Source organism: Penicillium robsamsonii (assembly GCF_028829455.1).
Source record: "Penicillium robsamsonii strain IBT 29466 chromosome Unknown utg000001l_segment0_segment0, whole genome shotgun sequence".
In the NCBI taxonomy this organism is placed as follows: domain Eukaryota; kingdom Fungi; phylum Ascomycota; class Eurotiomycetes; order Eurotiales; family Aspergillaceae; genus Penicillium; species Penicillium robsamsonii.
In genome coordinates, this window is record NW_026643219.1 from 5,143,452 (window position 1) to 5,163,012 (window position 19,561).

The 19,561-nt window shown below is 50.5% G+C and overlaps 8 protein-coding genes across 8 annotated transcripts; 5 read left to right on the forward strand and 3 right to left on the reverse strand.

Annotated features, from left to right (window-relative positions):
• Nucleotides 1–130: 130 nt before the first annotated feature.
• On the forward strand, nt 131–2,253 carry N7447_002017 (signal recognition particle subunit SRP72; the record flags this gene model as incomplete). Its single annotated transcript, XM_057226293.1, has 4 exons — nt 131–451; nt 511–784; nt 840–984; nt 1,035–2,253. The coding sequence occupies 4 exons, from the start codon at nt 131–133 to the stop codon at nt 2,251–2,253; spliced, it is 1,959 nt and encodes a 652-aa protein (XP_057090309.1).
• A 442-nt stretch (nt 2,254–2,695) lies between these two features.
• Nucleotides 2,696–3,937, reverse strand: N7447_002018 (Gfo/Idh/MocA family protein; the record flags this gene model as incomplete). Its single annotated transcript, XM_057226294.1, has 1 exon — nt 2,696–3,937. One exon carries the CDS (start codon nt 3,935–3,937, stop codon nt 2,696–2,698), a length of 1,242 nt encoding a protein of 413 aa, XP_057090310.1.
• Nucleotides 3,938–4,601: 664 nt separating this feature from the next.
• N7447_002019 (uncharacterized protein) lies at nt 4,602–6,457 on the reverse strand (the record flags this gene model as incomplete). The annotated part of the gene is made up of 8 exons (XM_057226295.1): nt 4,602–5,159; nt 5,215–5,327; nt 5,387–5,516; nt 5,571–5,672; nt 5,721–5,886; nt 5,948–6,142; nt 6,195–6,225; nt 6,286–6,457. 8 exons carry the CDS (start codon nt 6,455–6,457, stop codon nt 4,602–4,604), a joined length of 1,467 nt encoding a protein of 488 aa, XP_057090311.1.
• An 861-nt stretch (nt 6,458–7,318) lies between these two features.
• Nucleotides 7,319–8,251, forward strand: N7447_002020 (phytanoyl-CoA dioxygenase family protein; the record flags this gene model as incomplete). The annotated part of the gene is made up of 3 exons (XM_057226296.1): nt 7,319–7,667; nt 7,720–7,938; nt 7,995–8,251. 3 exons carry the CDS (start codon nt 7,319–7,321, stop codon nt 8,249–8,251), a joined length of 825 nt encoding a protein of 274 aa, XP_057090312.1.
• Nucleotides 8,252–8,601: 350 nt separating this feature from the next.
• Nucleotides 8,602–9,297, forward strand: N7447_002021 (HD domain-containing protein; the record flags this gene model as incomplete). Its single annotated transcript, XM_057226297.1, has 3 exons — nt 8,602–8,740; nt 8,788–9,001; nt 9,048–9,297. 3 exons carry the CDS (start codon nt 8,602–8,604, stop codon nt 9,295–9,297), a joined length of 603 nt encoding a protein of 200 aa, XP_057090313.1.
• Nucleotides 9,298–9,766: 469 nt separating this feature from the next.
• rfeF (uncharacterized protein) lies at nt 9,767–12,164 on the forward strand (the record flags this gene model as incomplete). Its single annotated transcript, XM_057226298.1, has 7 exons — nt 9,767–9,772; nt 9,835–9,954; nt 10,012–10,572; nt 10,641–10,933; nt 10,990–11,687; nt 11,735–11,802; nt 11,853–12,164. The coding sequence occupies 7 exons, from the start codon at nt 9,767–9,769 to the stop codon at nt 12,162–12,164; spliced, it is 2,058 nt and encodes a 685-aa protein (XP_057090314.1).
• A 1,009-nt stretch (nt 12,165–13,173) lies between these two features.
• Nucleotides 13,174–18,126, forward strand: N7447_002023 (aminophospholipid-translocating P4-type ATPase DNF3; the record flags this gene model as incomplete). Its single annotated transcript, XM_057226299.1, has 1 exon — nt 13,174–18,126. One exon carries the CDS (start codon nt 13,174–13,176, stop codon nt 18,124–18,126), a length of 4,953 nt encoding a protein of 1,650 aa, XP_057090315.1.
• A 742-nt stretch (nt 18,127–18,868) lies between these two features.
• On the reverse strand, nt 18,869–19,216 carry N7447_002024 (uncharacterized protein; the record flags this gene model as incomplete). Its single annotated transcript, XM_057226300.1, has 1 exon — nt 18,869–19,216. The coding sequence occupies one exon, from the start codon at nt 19,214–19,216 to the stop codon at nt 18,869–18,871; it is 348 nt and encodes a 115-aa protein (XP_057090316.1).
• Nucleotides 19,217–19,561: the final 345 nt, after the last annotated feature.

A 19,561-nucleotide genomic window follows, 5' to 3' on the forward strand; every position in this document is an offset into this window, starting at 1 on the left:
TTGATCTGGGGAAATCGGCCACTGTGTTCTTTCTATAAATCCTACGATTTTATTTATTACCTGATATTGAAGTTACCGTCTTCTTCACCCCCTAATACCCTCCCGAATTCTTGAGCGACCAACCCCCGCTATGGTTGCGCAATCGCTTGCCTCGCTATTGCAGCGGGCGTCGATCGATGACCACGAGGAAGTCCTCCAGTCATGCAATGCAGTCCTCGCCAAATCCAAATCCGATCTGCAAGCGCAACATATGAAAGTTGTTGCTCTATTGAAACTCGACCGTTACGAAGAAGCCCTCAAGACATTCCAGGCCGGAGGCGATGCGCTTAAGCAGAGTGCAGGCCTGGAATACGCCTATGCATCATACAAATGCGGGAAGCTTGAAGAAGCTGCAGAAGCCTTGACTCGCACAGCTTCTGGACGTGGTGCTAGTCACCTCGAGGCACAAGTGGTATGCTGCCCTGTTATTTTGTTGATTGCGGACCAACATTGATTGATTTACCTTAACAGCGCTATCGCGCCGAGCACTTCCAACGGGCAGCCGAGCTTTATGAACAACTGTCGAAAGATACGACATCTTTCGGCTACGAGATCAATGACCTGAACATCAATTCGTGGGCTACTGATGCGCAGCTTCAATGGAAAGGAGAGGCGGAATTCGTGCGCCACGACCGATTGTCGAGGGAGGATTTGGAGTCTTTCGAAACAACCTACAACGCAGCTTGCTTGAACATAGCAAAGGGGGCATTTAAGCAGAGCGAGGTCTTGCTCAACCGAGCTCAAAGTCAGCATATTGCCATATTGCCCAAGCCTAGGATTCAGACTGACGTTTTGTATAGATATCTGCCGGACGTCGGAGGACCTTTCACCCGAAGATAAGGCCGCAGAGCTACTGCCAATCGCGGTGCAGCAGCTTTATGTCCTGATTCAACTTGGAAAGTTGGAAGAAGCCGAGGCGGTTCTCAAAGATATCTCCGTGGAAAAGTACATTGAATCATACCAGCTCGAAAATTATTACTTACATATCTTTCTAGCATCACCGAGTTATCAACCAAGAAGATTGCCCGCAACAACATTGTCCTCGCTCGTCCGACTGCCGTCAATCCCTACATCCTATACAAGGCCCTCCACGACACTCCAGATGCCACCAATAACGATCGGCTATTTGAATTCCAGGACCGTGATCTGATCGGAAACTCGCACGCAGCAGACCTCCTTGTCCAAAAATACGATGGCATAATCCGATCCACAACTAAGGCACGATCAAAATGCCCAAGCCCATCCACTGACGCTATCCCCAACCTTCTCTCTGTATACAATGCCGCAGCACACGCTCAAGGCGAAACCGGCCCTAAAGCGCTTCACAAGATCGCCCCATTGCTGGAGCGACGGCCCACAGACCTTGGTCTTCTTCTGACAGTGGTACAGCTCTATGTCAGCAGCGGCAACACCACCTCTGCTATCACAGCCATGGAGCGAAGCCTCCACAGCCTGGAGGGGACAAATGAGTCCGTCCGGTTCAACCCAGGCCTCCTCAGTGTCCTTGTCTCTCTGTACCAGCTTGAAGGTCGCACAGTCCAGATCCGTACCACCCTCGCACAAGCCGCCTCCTACTGGCGCACGAAGCCCGAGCCCCCCGCGTCCCTCCTCCGCGCAGCAGCCGCCTCCCTCTTGCACTCTGATGAACGCAATGACCTCGCCACGGCGGGTGATTTATTCCGTGCTCTGCACAAACAAGACCCCAATGATCGCGTTGCCACCGCTGGCTACGTCGCCTCACAAGCAACCTTGGACTATGCGCAGATTGAGTCCGAACTGGACCGCCTGCCAGCAGTTAGCGACTTGATTGCCGACATCGACGTCTCAGCTCTGGAATCCGCTGGAATCTCTCCCTCCGCCTCCTCGGTTGCCGCGGCCGCTGCCGCCATCGCTGGTGCCCGCAAGCGCACCGCAGCTAGCGCTGACGACCGCGCCAACAAGCGCGTCCGCAAGTCCCGTCTGCCCAAGGACTTCGACCCTGCCAAGAAGCCAGACCCCGAGCGCTGGCTGCCTGTGCGTGATCGCTCTTCTTACAGGCCCAAGGGCAAGAAGGGTAAGCAGCGTGCCGCGGCACTCACACAGGGTGGTCCTGTCAATGAGAAGTCGGAAGAGTCTCCCGCTCAGCAGCTGCAAAGCCTGCCGGTGGCGGTGGCGGCTCCAATGCTAAGAAGAATAAGAAGAAGGGCAAGCGGTAGTGTAATTTCGGACAGATAGAGATCATAGCTGAATGCTACCTACTTATGATACATAGAACACAGGTATGTACCTCATATTTCATATTGAACGGTACATCAAACCGAGACGGGCAGTGAAATAAATCTCCATCAGCTGTCTTTAACTCCGAAGAATGTGATTATCGCTATAACCGGATGTAAACAACCCCCGTAGAACTAAACCAGCTCAGATGGCATCACACAAACATCGGGCTGATGGTCGGGCAAAACTACGCCGTACATATGATAATTTACACAGCTAAAAATGCTAACCAAGAGGCACCTTAGTCAAAATAGTACAGTGCAAATAGTAAAAAGGTGGATTTTTGGGGTGTGCAAATAATATTTCTCTAGATACAAGGGCCGGTTAGCACCTCCATGCGAAAACCCCGGATACCCCCTTCTTCTACCTCATTTCATACCGCCTGCTGAATAACTAACGCTCAACCCAAAGGGGTCCGAATGGTACCGCACTGTCGGTTGTAGTGGTCAAAGATCATAAGCAGCAATCGCAGATCCATGACGGGGTCCTGAGCAGTCGTCTTCGCCGGCGAACCCCCACTAACTAGATACGAATGCAGAGCAATGAATTCACGCTCATACGCCTCGTCACAGGTACTAACCGTCTCCGTCCGGTTTACGCGAGGACGGGGAACAGCATTCTCAGTCTCGTTGATCTGGTTGTCATTGACATTGTCCATCTCTGCCGTCTCATCTGCTTCCTCAACAATAACCCGCACATAGGTACCAGTACTGATCTTCTCACCAGGACGCGGGAAGTCATACTCCACAGTGAGAGTCTTGTGCGCGCCATAGACAGTCAAATGTGCATCACAGCGAGGCAAGGCATCAATGCCAGCCTCCCAGAGAAGCGTAAACGGATGACCATCATTCTCAGCGGAATTCGTGTAGTGGAAAATGGCAGAGTAGAACGGGTCCGTGATGGCGACATTAGAAACAGCATCCGGGAGGCCCAACGATTCGCGCATCACCGATAGATCGTGACAACCCAACATGCCGAGGTACCGGCAGAAAGCGATTCTGTCCTGCGTGAGATCTTCCTCAGACCCGAAGACGTCTTGCAGTAGCGCGCGGAACTGCTCTGGGTTATTGTGTTTTTTCATTTGCGTGATGTCATTCGAAGCCGACGCGACGATGTTATTCATTGGTCCGGCGATGTGTCGGCAGCGCGCGTAGTACACGCGGCCTATGGTGGCGAGTTCTTTCTTGAAGACTTCTGTGAAGCAGGGCGCATAGCGACGCGCACATCCGATAAATACCTTTGGGCCGTCTGTTTCGTTGACGCCGTCGAGGGATCGCGCGGCTTTGCCCGTTGTGATTGCTTTGCGGATGCGGCGCAGGCTTGAGATGCTCATTGTGAGGGGGACCTCGACCATTACATCTTTGCCGGCTTCGAGGGCTATCACGGTGTATTGTTCATGGTACTCTATTGGGAGGAGGTTGAGGATGACGTCCACTTCTTTATGGCGTAGGACATCTTCGACGACTGTTGTGCTGTGGGTTATGCCGAAGCGGGATTGGCATTGGGTTGCGATTTCTGTGTTGGGATCATAGATGGCTGTGAGGGTGTAGTGAGTTTTCAGGGATTGGAGTACCGGGAGGTAGGTAGCTTGGACGGCGTTTGTGGCGCCTAGGACACCTAGCCGGAGGACAGGTGTAGACATGTTGGCGGAAGGGTAGGAGGCTGCAGATCAGGCCGGTAGAGATGGAGGGAAGGTGAGAGATGGTCGGCCTTTTTGTAGATCGGCTGAGCTGAATGACTGAGAAGAGGATGGTATCTCAGGTAGCTCAGGGATTAAGGGTGGGATGGTGAAAGTGAGTAAAGTAAAAATTAGAGTACGAGTGCATCGTTGACACGACCTTGGAAGAAGCAGACGAAGAAAATAAAGCGATTTCCCTTCCAGGGCACATCCCTGGATACCAGCTCTGTGACATCATCCAGTCCATAGCTACATTCCCTTCGATTTAAGATCGGACTTAATATAGATCACCTGTCGATCACCTGTCGATCTCATGTATATCCATGGATATGATTTAGGCTATGTGTCGGACAGATATCAGCTAGAAATGAAAAACATAGCAAATAGTAAGAAACGGTCATACTCATGACGTATAGACTCATCTACTTCCAAGAATCGCAGATGGTCATGTCTGTAGGCCGTTTTGAGCGATCCTTACGAATATTTTATGGACGTAAGAACAAGCTTTTAGGGCTATAGGATAGCTCTATCTATATTTACTAGGCAACGATATAGGCTTGATTTGAAAAGGCACAAATGAAAGCAAAACAAAATTCTGAACTCTCTATATGTTTGTCTGTGGGGGTGGTCAAGTCGAAGTGCGGGCGTTGACGACCAATGCCTCGCCATACAAACTCACATCATAGCCATGTTCTTCCAAGTATGCTTTGAACTTGGCATCTTCTGTTTCTAGCTCCCGAGACATATCTGGGATGAGGAACCAGGCAACCAAACCACCAACCACCGTGAAGGCCGCGCCGATTAGGAAAACTGCTTGTTGACCTTTCTCGGTGGTATCGAAGGAGTTTTGGATTGGGGTGAATACTTCTGTCCCGATCGATGCCCCGGCCTTGCCAACTGCGGCTGCAAATCCGAGGAAATGACCACGGAGAGGTGTTGGGAACGATTCTGAAGCACAGAGGAACGTCGAGACCCCAGGGCCCATCTCTCCGAGTGCTTGAAAAATGCCGTACATGATGATAAAAAGCGGGAAAACACTCTGGATTGGTCGGAGCGCAGCCCCCAGAATAAATCCCCATATAGCCCAGATCACGAAACCTAAGGTCATGGTTTGTTTGCGGCCGATTCGATCCATCAGGATGCCACCAAGCAAGCACCCTGGAAGATAAAAACAGTTGATAACAGTCTGGAAATTCCACTGTCAGTTTAACCAGCTAGAATCTGGTGGGATGGAAACCTACCCCATATCCAATATTCTGAACCGTGGTGTTGTCGGGGTTCAGCTGCTCAATTATGGTGGACGAGAACAGACCAAATGGATACGTGACAAAGTCGTAGCAGAACCAAGCCAAGGCTACAAACATCAGCGTTAGCCAAAGGCACTACACAATTCAATCAAGCTAATCGACTCACATGTTCCAAGCATGGGTTTCCAGTAGCGGCGTAATACTAACCCGTAGGGATATTGAGACTTTATGGCATGCTTTTGGTATTGAGTAGAGTTGACCATCCGAACGCGGAAGAAACAGATTGACAGTGGCAACTGGTCCTAGTGTCAGAATAGTGAAATCTTAGATTTGTGAGGCAAGAGACTTACCACAATACCCAGACCGAATGTAATGCGCCAGACTCCTTCAGAGTTTTGTTGGCTGTAACACGCAAGAACAATAAGGGCAACTAAGCCGGCTCCAACAAATCCCTATCGCAGAGTTAGCAAGAACCTCGTCGGCGTCGTGACAGTACTGACTAGATCGATAGCAAAATCGGTGGTTAGTGCGACCAAGAAACCACGTCGCTTTCGAAGGTGGACTGTCTCATCGGCGGCCTCAGTGGCACTTGTAGCACAGACAGGATATTCTCCTCCAGCACCAAACCCTGCAATACCCCTTGCAACGATCATCATCCAGAACATTCTTATTGTGGTGTTAATGATGGCTTTCAATCAGAAAGCTTGCAGTGATTGAATAAGCATACCCTAGCTGCGATTTTCCATGAGAGGCAGTTGCCAACACCACCCCGATAATAAGAAACGCCGTCGCGGCAACAATACCAGTCCGACGACCAATGCGGTCAATCAGAACACCAAAGAAAAGCATGCCAAATATCTCGCCGATGAGATATGAGTTTGACAGGCGCGACTTTATAGTTGAAGACATTCCATCCATGTAGCTTGATTCATTAGTATATTTAACCAGAATCGTTCCGGAAAAGGGCTACTCACAGAACTGAGAATAAAGGCTCCATATAGCCAACTACCACACAGTTAGTACCGGGGAGGAAACAAGAGATTCGGAGACACAGATCTCACGTACTGATTTGAGCGTTGTATCCATCACTGAACAAGGCCAACCCGGCAATCACTACATTGAGTACACCCGAGCGTTTCTTCTCGGGTTTCCGTTGCTCGATATCCCAGTCAGTTTGCGAGACTTGGTCTTTGGGATCTTCCATCTTCATGGTAGAGTCATTGGGAGATGTAGCCATATTGACAACGATACTAAAATATCAATGGGGATTCCCAATGGGAATATATTGATATCTATAGAAGCCATCTTTGATGGCTCTAATGAACATATCCTTCTAAAAGTAACCAATGGGAGCGTGTAATAGACGCACGATAGGCTCGGTGGGAAGTGCGAGATAAATGTATACCTGTAGACCGTACTAAGTAGAGGTCAAAGCTCCCCGGCTTTTTTAGGCCCTGCAAAGCTCCATGGTGTACGGCGGTCCACCGATTTTTCCCGGTAGAAGATTAACCAGCTACCATTAAAAGACCCCAGGGAAGACTTTGGAAAATACCGACAGAAAGATGATAATAAAGTAGTTTTTGTACATACCTTTTATTAAGTCCTTACCCACCCGCATTATCACCCCACATGTTAAAATACATATAGTAGTAGCGTTAGACTTTCTCTACAAAATGTAAGAGCGATTTAGATATTATAGGTTGGAGTAGAGCATATATCGAGTTCATAAAAGTATCTAAAATGGAGAAATGATCTTATTTTTAGAGCGTGTACATAGGTTGGCGTGATGGGCCCCAAAACCTGCCGTACAGTGTAGTTCCATGACTTTGACAGTTTCCTCACAGGTACATTGACAGACTCCACATAGTCCTGATCATTAAACCTATCGGAGCTTATCTTTCATCCATGTGATTGGGCATGTTACATGGTTCGATATCTTGTCTCGTTCAAAAAATACTTATTTCGGTGCGAAGGGCGATACCGTCAAGCTTTCATTGCAGAGACCGAATTCTCGATCTACAAAATGCGAGCTCCTGAGCCCACAATGTTTGACGAATGTACTTTATTCTAGATTTCGCATTAAATCTACCAGAAAAGCATGGACAATTTCCATTACCCGCTCTGTGCCGAGCAGCTTCAGAGTTTCCACGAGCGGGGATACCTGCTTGTTCGTGGTTTTTTTACTTCTAAGGAATCGGACCTGTTGCGGGAATGGGCGCAAGAAGTCCACGATCTTCCATGTACCCCTGAAGTGCCCTGGATGCCTTATCAAGAGGTGAATACGGAAGGCAAACGGGTGCTGTGTCGCACTGAAAACTTTGCCAACTCCCATGCCGGATTTGATAGTTTCCTCCGAGGGCGGCGTGCGATAAGTGTTCTGCAGCAGCTCGCGGGAGAGGAGATGCTTCTTTTCAAAGAAAAGATCAACTACAAGTTGGCAGGAAGTGGTAAGTAGGGTCCTCTTTATAGCATTGACTCGATCGCTCACTTGTCTGATAGGTGGGTTCGATCCTCATATTGATGCCAATGCCTACACCCATGTTAAAAACATCAAACATTTGACTATTCTTGCGGCAGTCGATGGAATGAATGCAGACAATGGTGGCCTGGAGGTGGTGGATGGTAGCCATCGCATGGATATTCCTCTCGGCAGCGATCGCTGCATTGCATCGGATTGGGTTGAAAGCAACGTATGGACACCAGCTGAGCTTGCCTCGGGTATGCAACTTGAAAATCCCCCGATACTTTTATCACAGATCCATTAACAAGAGTAGGTGATATCTTGATTTTTGGCTCATACCTGGCCCATCGCAGTGGCGCCAATTTTAGCTCAAAGGACCGCCGTGCGATCTATGCAACGTATAATTGTGCCGCCGAGGGCGATCTGCACGATCAGTACTATTTTGATCGTCAGAAGCTCTGGCCTGCAACACACATGCGGGAAAGCGGACAGTCATATGAGGAAGGTCGTGTGCGATATGCCTTTGGGTCCCCTATGTTAACTGTGGACTCTAAGGTCATCCCGGTCTGATCGGTGCGGGCAAGCCGTATGGTATACTGAGTAGCAAGTAAAAGGTTAATTCGATACGATCTTGTGATGTTGTCACAGTTATACTGATTAGTCAAAGCACAATAACTGGAAGGTATCTGCTATTGAAATAAATTGGTCTAGTTCGGCCTTCAAATCCGTGTGGACCACCGGCATGATCACCGAACAATTTAGTTTAGGTACCTTTAACTGGGCCAAAGATGTAACGAATAGGCTCTGGCGTATATAAATACTTCTTTCCATCTCACTTCTTTCTCCTCTCCTTTTTTGTATACCTGGATATCATTTCTCTCCAACGTTTCTCCTGTTCGACTCCAAAGGTAAATTGGATTATGAACCAGCAGTCAGCCAAAGAAAAAGCAGAGGCCTTGATCGGTGCCCTAGAAAAGTATGGCCAAGGTGACTACATTGGGGAATCGATTAGCCAGTTAGAACACTGTCTACAGGCGGCTCATCAGGCCCATAAAGCGGGTACGTATTGCCCTTGAGATCTCCCACAATTGCTAACATTATTCTAGATGCTCGTGATGAGTTGGTAATTGCGGCTTTATTGCACGACATTGGTCAAATCATTCCGCTAGAATCCACCAAGGAGACACGCATGAATCTTCGCGAAAGCACGGAAAATGTCGGCCGGGTCGGCCATGAAGCCATTGGCGCATCATATCTCCATTCTCTTGGATTCAGCGAGACAGTGTGTCGCTTGGTAAATAGTCATGTCGCTGCGAAGAGGTATGTGATCTTTTCTATCTTTTGCCAGCCCAGACTCACCTTTTAGGTACCTTACTGCTACTAATCAAGGATACTACGAATCTCTATCATCTGCCTCGCAGAAATCGCTGGCATTTCAGGGCGGGCCTTTCCGAGGTGCGGACCTTGGAATTTTCGAGGAAGATCCACTTCGAGACGACATGGTCTCACTTCGACTGTGGGATGATGCTGCTAAGTTGGAGGGAATTGAGGCTATCACTCCCCGCGCTGGGGTATACCTGGACATGATCATTGGGCATTTGCTCCGTAAACCTTGAGCGACCCGGTGTATTAGTGGAATTCCACTTTTGCATCTCTCCTTACATGTCCATTTCACTAGAAAGAGCAAATACATTGCGTTCTTTTCCCAAGTCCACGGGTCCAGCGCTGGAGGATCCATTCAGTGAGTAATCAACCGGTGCTGCCGGGTGTGAAAGTAGTAAGGATTCTAGGCGCCCTCATAAAGCGGTGCAGGAGAATCCCGGCCTAAAGTTCGATGTATATATTATTTATAGGGCTGCATACATATACAACTGGTGACTTCATTGAAGATACTTTAAGGTACTTTGATTGCTAGTGAATAAAAGCGGGGGCCTAAGAATCCCGAGGTACCTCACATAGAGCTCAGCCTCAGTTGGGCTTAAGAGGGGCTATCCACATCAGGCAACGTCATCTTAGAATTCTCTCGTGATGCTCCAAATTTCTCTGTCTTACTTCTTCGCCTCTTCCCCCCCCCCAGTTTAAATCATGGGTGTAAGTTTTCTAGATTCCTTCACAGTTCCCAAGAATCCCTCCATCTGACTCATCACCTTTAGTTTGCTCAGAAAATCGCCGCAGCTCAGAATAACCAGATGGCCAATAGTGGTTCATACGGAGGTGCACCTCCATCGGGGTATACTGGGGGTCCTCCTGCAGCATTGCAGGCCGGTGGATCGGTAAGTCATATGTCCATTACTGCGCCTGTTTTTGCTATCACAGTTCGACGTCATAAGAAAGAAAAAAAAAAACCTGCTAACATTTTCTCAGAGTCAACAGCAATACCAGGCTTATTCAGGATCCCCAGCCCCTCAGGGATCGGTAAGCCATATTTTTCCTTAACTTTTTTTTGTTTCCCCCCACTTCACTACCCCTCCACGGTCATCATTTCTCTGGAACAATGTCGGGACCTTACCAAGGATATCCTCCATACGGCGGCTCATCTCAACAGAATCCATCATCTCCCTATTCCAGGCCTCCCCCATCCACGCCATACCCCGCATCTCAGCCGCAGGGCTATGGCCGCCCCCCTCCACCCCCACCAGGTCAGCCCTATGCATCCGCTAGTTCGCCTTACCCGGGTCAGCAACCGGGACAGCCCTATGCTTCTCCTAGCTCGCCATATCCAGGACAGCATGCACAGTCGCCTTATCCTGGTCAACAGGCTTCCCCACAAGCGCACCCTGGACAACAGTATCCCGGACAACAGCAATACGGACACCAACCTTACCCTGGACAACAGCCGTCATATGTACACAATCCCCCTTGCCCTGTATCACTGCCTGTTTATGTGCTTCGTGTCTTATCTCACTCCGGATGCTTGTTGAATGCTTGTTGGTTGAACAAGAATGCTAACGGAAAATAGAACCAGACACCACCCTACCCTTCTCAGGGCGCTCCGTACCCCGGTGGCCAGGGCCGTCCTGGGCCCTCGCCTGGACCACCCAGTGGACCACCACCGGGCCAGTATGGTGCACCAAGCGGACCACCACCAGGCCAGTATAGTGCACCAAGCGGACCACCACCGGGCCAGTATGGCGCACCAAGCGGACCACCACCAGGCCAGTATGGCGCACCAAGCGGACCGCCACCAGGCCAATATGGCGCACCAAGTGGACCACCGCCAGGCCAATATGGCGCACCCGGTGGCGCCCCTCAGTCCGGAGCTCCCCGGCCACCCCGCAACAGGTTGCAGCTTACCACTCGCTTTTGAGTTCTACGATTGAAGAGAAGCGTATCGGAAGCTTCTACCCCAAAGAACGACTGGACCGGCTTGTTCAGACTCTTGCCGCCGAAGCACCGGGAAAGCTCAACAAGCTGATTCATGAATGGTCCGTGCCCATGGAGGTTGCGACCGATGTCATGAAGCTCTCACTGTTCGATGTGATTCTCTACGTTGATGACAGTGGATCAATCGAGTTCGAAGAGAAGGGACTCCGAAAGGATCAACTCAGACAGATTCTCGGTATTGTAGCTACTGCTGCATCGACCTTCGACCAGGACGGTATTTCTGTGCGGTTCATGAACTCCAGTGAAAAGGGCGATGGCATTCGCAGCACAGAGGATGTCGAACGCTTGGTGTCCCGAGTCCGTTTCTCGGGCTTGACCCCCCTGGGTACCAGCCTGAAGGCCAAGGTCATCGACCCGATGGTCGTTCAACCCGTTCGGGCCAACCGTCTCGAAAAGCCCGTGCTGGTGATCACCATCACTGACGGACAGCCTGCTGGTGAGCCTCACGATACCGTGGGTAATACCATTCGCTACGCAGTAGCAGAGACCTCTCAGACCCATTATGGCCCCGGCGCTGTATCCTTCCAGTTCTCGCAGGTGGGAACTGATCAGCGGGCTCGCGACTTCTTGGCTTCTCTGGACGAGGACCCTCATATTGGACACCTGATTGACTGTACCTCCAGTAAGTTCCACGTGACGTTCTTGGTGGATCTAGCTAACGTGCTCTAGACTTTGAGGTTGAGCAGGATGAGATGGCCCGTGCTAACCCACCCGTGCATCTCACTCGCGAGCTTTGGGTACGTCGTCTTTCACACCTCGCATAGTATCGAACTAACTGTCTATGTAGTGTGCTAAACTGATGCTCGGCGCTATCGATTCTTCTTACGACACCAAGGATGAGCGAGACAACCAGCGTCGGGGACCTCCACCTCAGTCCACAGGCCAGTACGGAGGAGGTTACGGCCAACCTCCCCAGGGCCAAGCTCAGCCTTATGGCGCGCCCCCTGGTGCCCCTCCAAACCACGGCTCCCAGTCTGGCTACCCACAGGGTCAGTACCAACAGTCTCAGCCTCCCTACCAAGGATCGCGGGGTGGATATGGTCAACAGCCACAGTATCCATCGCAGCCTGGCTCTGGCCAGTATGGACCACGTTATTGAGCATGACGTCATAGGTTCCGTTGATTATTTTTTTGCAGAGTTTCGAAGTGGTCTACTTTTACTCCACGAGTTTCCATCCCATAGTTCGAACGCAGGAATATCATTTTATGTTTCCAATTTTTTAAGGGATGCCTGGTTGACAGGTGCCAAGGCTACACTAAAAAAATCAGCCCACGAGTTCGGTTCAAGGGTGAAATCCGTGTAGACTAGACTTACACATAGTTAAAAGCCTCAAGAGAATAATACACATAGTTAAAAGCTACAAGAGAACAAAACGTCGAGTTTCACTGCAATCGGGGAAGGGCCAAGTCTCAGGGAATGTGAGACTGACCAATAACCAAGTAGATAGATCTGGATCCGGACCCATGTGTCGCCCCCAGAAACCTCTTCGGTTCTTAATTTAACCTGGGGCTGTGCCTGTAAGCGTGGATATTGTATGGTTGCGTACGCGTTGCCCAAACATTTGCCATGAACGGTTATCAGGGCCTTGGATGTTTTAGACGTTTGGGATTTCCCACTTGCCCACTCGACTCCAATTTTATTCGATCTCTGCCTATCAGATATCCATTATAGGTATCTCTATATCCTTTAATTGTAAGATATCGCCAGCTGGAACACTAGGCCGTTTTAGGTATCATATCCTCCAAACTTGGTCTTGGTCTTGGCTAGTCCTGGTCTCTCTGCGCTTTTAGTCTCTATCTTCTCTTGGCCTCTCTTTTTCTCTATAGGACACAATCTTTGCGCCCTTCATTTCTATCCTTGCGTCCGACGGGAGTACTTTCGTTTGTTCAACCCTCGCAACACCTTCACTTTACGACAGGGGAACTTGTCTCCCCCCGCTGCAAGAGCAGCAGAAGAATGACTGTTTAATCAGTTAAAATCGAATTTTTCGATCGACCCTGAGGGAGAAAACGCTAGCAGAGGAAGGATTTCAAAATATCGGAGGAAAAAAAAATCACCGAGATCGTCGGGATCTGTCCCGCGCACTCGTGCCAGGAATTCGACTGTCATGTCCCCCAACGACAACCCTACAGAACCTACAGAGGGCACTCAACCCGACCAGAACGATGTCCGACGCCCATCTCTTGTGTCCTCGCGAACCCTCTCCGACTCTGGGCGGCGGATCTCCTCCCAACATGTGCGCTTCTCAACCGATCTCGATCGCGAGTCGGCCGAGGAACAAAGACAGACAAACTGGGATGGACGCCCCAACTCCCGCGGCTTGACCATCGACACGGCGCTGGCGCCCCCGTCTGTTCGACCTGCCCCCTCACCCACCTCTCCCCTCTCGCCCCCCAATGCGACCCAAAAGGCGACCCTCTCCCCTATTTCCCCGACTCCTGAGTCCGCCGGTCGGTCTCGGTCGCGAAACCGTGGATACTCGCTTCGTCGCAGCATATTCAATAAGACCATCAACTCGACGGAACAGAATGATGTTGCCCTGGCTGAGCTGGGTGAGGTCAAGGAACCCTCTGAGGTGACTCCCATCTCGGCCCCGGCTGCTGAGACGCTCACTGCCGCCGATGAGAAACATGCTCTGAGTGTCTCACCGACGGTGACGCTCGACTCGACCCATAAAAATGATGCTTCCCCTTATGTCTCCTCTGATCCTTCGGAGAGATCTCTCAAGCAACAGTTCTCTGTGTCTGTGGCCCAGGATAAATGGCGCCAGAAAAAGGCGACTACCGCTGTGGCTGTCGCGCGTTTTGAGGCTGTTATGACGTCTATCCAGAAATTTATTCTGCGCATCAAGGATATCCCTCCTACTAAGGATGGACGTCACATTGACTTGAATCCGTCTATGGTAGGTTCTATGATTGATGAACGCACCGATAAACCTTATATCGGTAACTACATTCGTTCCAGTCGTTACAGCCTTTGGAGTTTCTTCCCCCGCCAATTCTTCGCCCAATTCACTAAAGTCGCCAACTTCTACTTCTTGGTCGTCGCCATCCTGCAGATGATCCCAGGCCTGAGTACAACCGGAACCTACACAACCATCGTTCCGCTTCTGATCTTCGTTGGTATCTCGATGGGCAAGGAAGGATTTGATGATTGGCGCCGGTATCGATTGGATAAGGAAGAGAACAATCGGGATGCTTGGGTGCTCCGCCCAGGCCACGGGACAATCCAGGATGGCGCCTCCATGATAAGCAACGCTCAAGATTGGGAGCGGATCAAGTGTGAGGAAATTCGTGTTGGCGATGTTATTAAACTTGAGCGCGACCAGCCGATTCCCGCTGATATTGCTCTCCTCCACGCCAACGGACCTAATGGTGTCGCGTACATTGAGACTATGGCTCTCGACGGTGAGACAAACTTGAAAAATAAGCAGCCTTGCCAGCCTGTGTCCAAGGTGTGCTCGACTGTGGAGGATATCAACAGCAACTCCTTGCACTTCGTCGTTGAGGATCCCAACTTGGATCTCTACAAGTTCGACGGTCACGTCAGTGTCAATGGCCAGGAGAGATTGCCTTTGACCAACAACGAGATCGTTTACCGTGGCAGTATCCTTCGCAACACCGACCGCGCTCTGGGTATGGTGATCTATACTGGTGAGGAGTGCAAGATCCGCATGAACGCCAACAAGAATCCGCGAATCAAGAGGCCCGCTCTCCAGGACAAGGTCAACCGCGTGGTTATGTTGATTGTGGTTTTGGTCGTTATCCTGGCTGTTTTCTGCACCGTGGCCTACAAGTTCTGGTCTCAGAATGTGGAGCAGCATTCTTGGTATCTCGAAGATGCTAGTGTTTCCTACGGTCCGATCTTCACTTCTTTCCTGATCATGTTCAACACCATGATTCCCATCTCCCTGTACGTGAGTATGGAAATCGTTAAAGTTGCCCAGATGCTGCTCTTAAACGATATCGATATGTACGACCCCGAAACCGACACCCCGCTCGAGGCGCGCACATCCACTATCAACGAGGAGCTCGGTCAGGTCAGCTATATTTTCTCCGACAAGACTGGTACCCTGACAAATAACTCCATGCGCTTCCGTAAGATGAGTGTGGCGGGAACCGCGTGGCTGCACGACGCGGATCTCCAGGAGGAGGCTGCCCGTCAAGGCGACCACACCAAGTTGATGCACAAGAAGCGGAGAGTAAAAGGGAAAAAGGCAATGGGCCGCAAGTCCAATGTGTCCGAGGCTCAGATGCCCCGTCCATCGAATGTTTCCGGGCCTCCTGATGCCCTCCGGCAGTCTGGTCGCTCGGCTACTACATACCGCACCGAAGATATGCTCGAATATATTCAGCGCAAGCCGTACACCATCTTTGCCCGAAAAGCGAAACTGTTCATTCTGTCCCTAGCCCTGTGTCATACTTGTATTCCCGAAGAAGACAAGAACGGAAACACCACTTTCCAGGCTGCCTCCCCCGACGAGTTAGCTCTTGTTCTTGCGGCCCAGGAACTCGGATATCTCGTCGTGGATCGCCAATCAAACACATTGACTATCCGCACCCAACAGAACGGACCGGACGAAGCGACCACCGACGAAGTCTACGAGATCATGGACGTGATCGAGTTCTCAAGCGCGCGAAAGCGCATGTCAGTTATTGTTCGCATGCCCGACCAGCGCATTTGCTTATTCTGTAAGGGTGCCGATACTACGCTGATGCGTCTCCTGAAGCAAGCCGATCTGGCACGCGAGAAGGCGGCCGAGATCGAGCGCCGCGCAAGCAGACGCAAGAATGCCGATGTGAACCAGGTCATCAATCGTAACAGCGAACACCACAGCCGGAAGAACAGCATGGTCCGGAGCAGTATGACCCGGCCTAGCTTCACCCATCGGCGCTCGTCGATTACTGGCCAACAGGGCTCGGCTCTTCGAGCCAGTATCGACGTTTGGCTGCGCGATCGGGAGACGGATGGTGGTATGCGGAACAGAGAAGCTGACAGCGAGTACTACAGCCCTCGGCCTTCGGCTCAGATGGGTAGACCCTCAGCTGCGATCTCGGACTCTGGAAGTTCTACGAATGGCGAAGATGATGAAGAGGATCTTGTGGAGGAGGCACTGGTTGTCAACGAGGCAGCTATTTTCGAGCGCTGCTTCCAACACCTGAATGACTTTGCCACTGACGGCCTGCGGACATTGTTGTACGGCCATCGGTTCTTGGATGAAGCGACCTACACGAACTGGAAAATTGCCTACCACGAGGCTTGCACTAGCCTCGTTGATCGACAGCAGAAAATCGAGGACGCCGGCGAGCAGATTGAGCAGCAGCTGGAGCTTACTGGTGCTACTGCTATTGAAGATAAACTGCAAAAGGGCGTGCCGGAGGCTATTGAAAAACTTCGACGGGCTAATATCAAGATGTGGATGTTGACTGGTGATAAGCGGGAGACTGCTATCAATGTCGGCCACTCGTGTCGTCTTGTCAAGGAGTACTCGACGCTGACTATCTTGGATCAAGAGAATGGCAACGTTGAGCAAACGATCGTGGATCTTATCGAGGAGATTATCCGTGGCCGCGTGGCACATTCTGTGGTTGTGGTTGATGGCCAGACGCTGTCCACGATCGAAGCGAATGAGGTGGTGCGTGAACGGTTCTTCCAACTGGCTGTCAAGGCAGACTCGGTCATTTGTTGCCGAGCGAGCCCGAAGCAAAAAGCCTTCTTGGTTAGATCAATCCGCAAGCAGCTCACCGACGCAATCACGCTCGCCATTGGAGACGGTGCCAACGATATCGCCATGATCCAGGAGGCCCATGTCGGTATCGGAATCACTGGAAAGGAGGGATTGCAGGCAGCACGTATCTCGGACTACTCGATCGGGCAGTTCCGCTTCCTTCTCAAGCTGCTTCTGGTGCACGGCCGATGGAACTACATGCGTGCTTGCAAGTACACACTCGGCACGTTCTGGAAAGAAATGTTGTTCTACCTGACTCAAGCGCTGTACCAGCGCTGGAACGGCTACACTGGCACCAGTTTGTACGAGCCGTGGAGTCTGAGTATGTTCAACACGCTGTTCACGTCGCTCGCTGTCATCTTCCTGGGTATCTTTACCAAAGACCTCTCAGCATCGACACTGCTAGCCGTACCGGAACTCTACACCAAGGGTCAAAGGCACGGCGGCTTCAATATCAAACTCTACCTGGGCTGGTCATTCATGGCGACTTGCGAAGCAGTCATAATTTTCTTCACGATGTGGAGTCTCTTCGGCCTCGCACGAGTCAATCCCAGCGACAACGACATCTTCTCCATGGGCCTACTCACCTTCTCCGCGTGTATCATCGTCATCAACGTCAAACTCCAGGCTCTGGAAGTCCACAATAAAACATACATGTCGCTCCTCGTTATAATAATTTCCGTCGGCGGCTGGTTCATGTGGGACCTTATCCTCGATCGGGAATATACAATGTCTTCCGGTAAAGGCATCTACTTCCTCCCCTCTAATTTCATCCATCACTCCGGCCACAACCTCCTCTTTTGGACCGTCCTCCTCCTCTCTATCTCAGCAGTCCTCCTCTTCGAATTCACAGTCTCAGCTCTCCGCGCCTTTTTCTTCCCAACAGACGTCGACCTCTTCCAAGAATACGAACAAGACCTCGACATCCGCAGGCGCTTCGAAGAAGCAGCTGCCTCCGAACTCCAGCAGGGCTGGGACCACGGCACCAAGAGATCAAGCTTCGAGATCGCCCGCGAAAACGCCGAACTCGCTGAGATTGAAGTCCGCGAACGCCAGGTCCGCGAGCTTCTCGCCCGCCCCCGCGTCATGGACTCCAAGCCTAATGCCAAGGAACTCGAGATCGATGGCTATACCAGCGCCAGCGCGACGGTTAGCCATAACAGCAGCGTGCCGAGTCGCGATGTGGTGAATGGTCTTGATGTAGAGATGGACCACGGTCGCCAGTCTGGCCTCCTCTGTCCCGAAGACGCTACGGGACGTCGTCGCTCCGTTGAGATCCAGGAGCTCTTCAGCAAGGGCTATGGTGCAGTGCGCAAGGGCCAACTCAAATGATTCAAGATTCAAGATTCGATTTGTATATGCATGACGTGATCGTCTTTTCCCTTCCCTTCTTTTCTTCTACTGTTATTTTTATTTTCAGTCTCTCTCTCTCTCACATAGCGATTTCATACCCGATTCCTGTCCATTCCCTTATCACACGATCCCTTCGGGCATCGAAAGGCGTTTGATTTTGGGTTCCTGTCCACGCCTTCGTGGTCTCTTTCCTTTTGTTCGCTGTTCGGTCTGTTGCACAGTCGACCGTCAGCTCCAAGATACCCCGACTCATATCGTTGGCAGTCTTTCTTTTCGCGTTACATATCGGGTTCTAGTTGCATACGTGTGATTCCCCCTTGTTGCGGTTGAGGTCCAGTACATATTTCGTGCCTCGCAAAGTTATTTTTAATTTAGAGATTTGACATATTTTTCTTTTTGGTCTTGTAGATTTCGGTGCAGAGTATTGGTGGGATCAGGGAGTTGGTTTGCGGAGGTCTACATATAAGACGCCACATGGGTATATCGCTGCTACAAATTCTAGAATGCGATATTATTACAATAGTCCGATGGGCTCTCAGTGTAAGGAAATTCTCTCAAGCGAGTTATGGCGTAGTCATGATGGAATTGGGTGGAATCATGTATAGTTATTTGGTTTCTTCCCTATTTTACATAATCGATTGACAGACACCTCATGAGACTATAGTAGCTTTTATTTTTCAATATCCAATAATTTCACACTAGAATACCTGCTAAATTTGGCTTAGGAGATAGAAAGGAAACATAGAACATGAATCGCTGTAGCAAACGAAGCACCGAGAATCATCCCTGCATCTTTTTTACTAACACCAATCATCACATCTGCTGCTTGAACAAACGCAGAGACACCGACGACAGAAGCTACTGCCGGACCACCGAGATAGAATGGGAGGATTGCAGCAAGTGCTTCCAGTGGTACGGCGCGCACTGCATACATGCGCTGATAGAAGCGCTCGCCATTGGTGACCTGAAGTGAGCCAGACAGAGCTTCAGGCTTTGCGATGGAAATCATCGCCCCTGCCACGGATGCAAATGAGGCGAGCGAATTCAGTAGAAGTAAAAATTGTGGCATTGTTGATGTATAATGAGTGACTGTTTGGTTGTAGTGGGGATGGTGGTGTTTGTAAGAGAGGGAGGGCTATTAGGCCCGTGAGCAAGGGACGATTTGATATTCTTTGGTTCTGACTTCACGAACCTATAATACAATTGATCTGATAGAATGGAGCAAAGCCGATGTAGGATAGAGATGTGTGTAGGATAGAGATTTGTGTAGTTTAGAGGAATGAAATGTGTGAGAACAACAGAGGTCAGCCTCATGATGACTCGGAGATAGGGTACTCAATCGGAGATAGTGTACTCAACCCTGTGTCACCTGATGTCCAGGATCCGGAGATAAGTGCGCCTTGTGGCTTTCTCA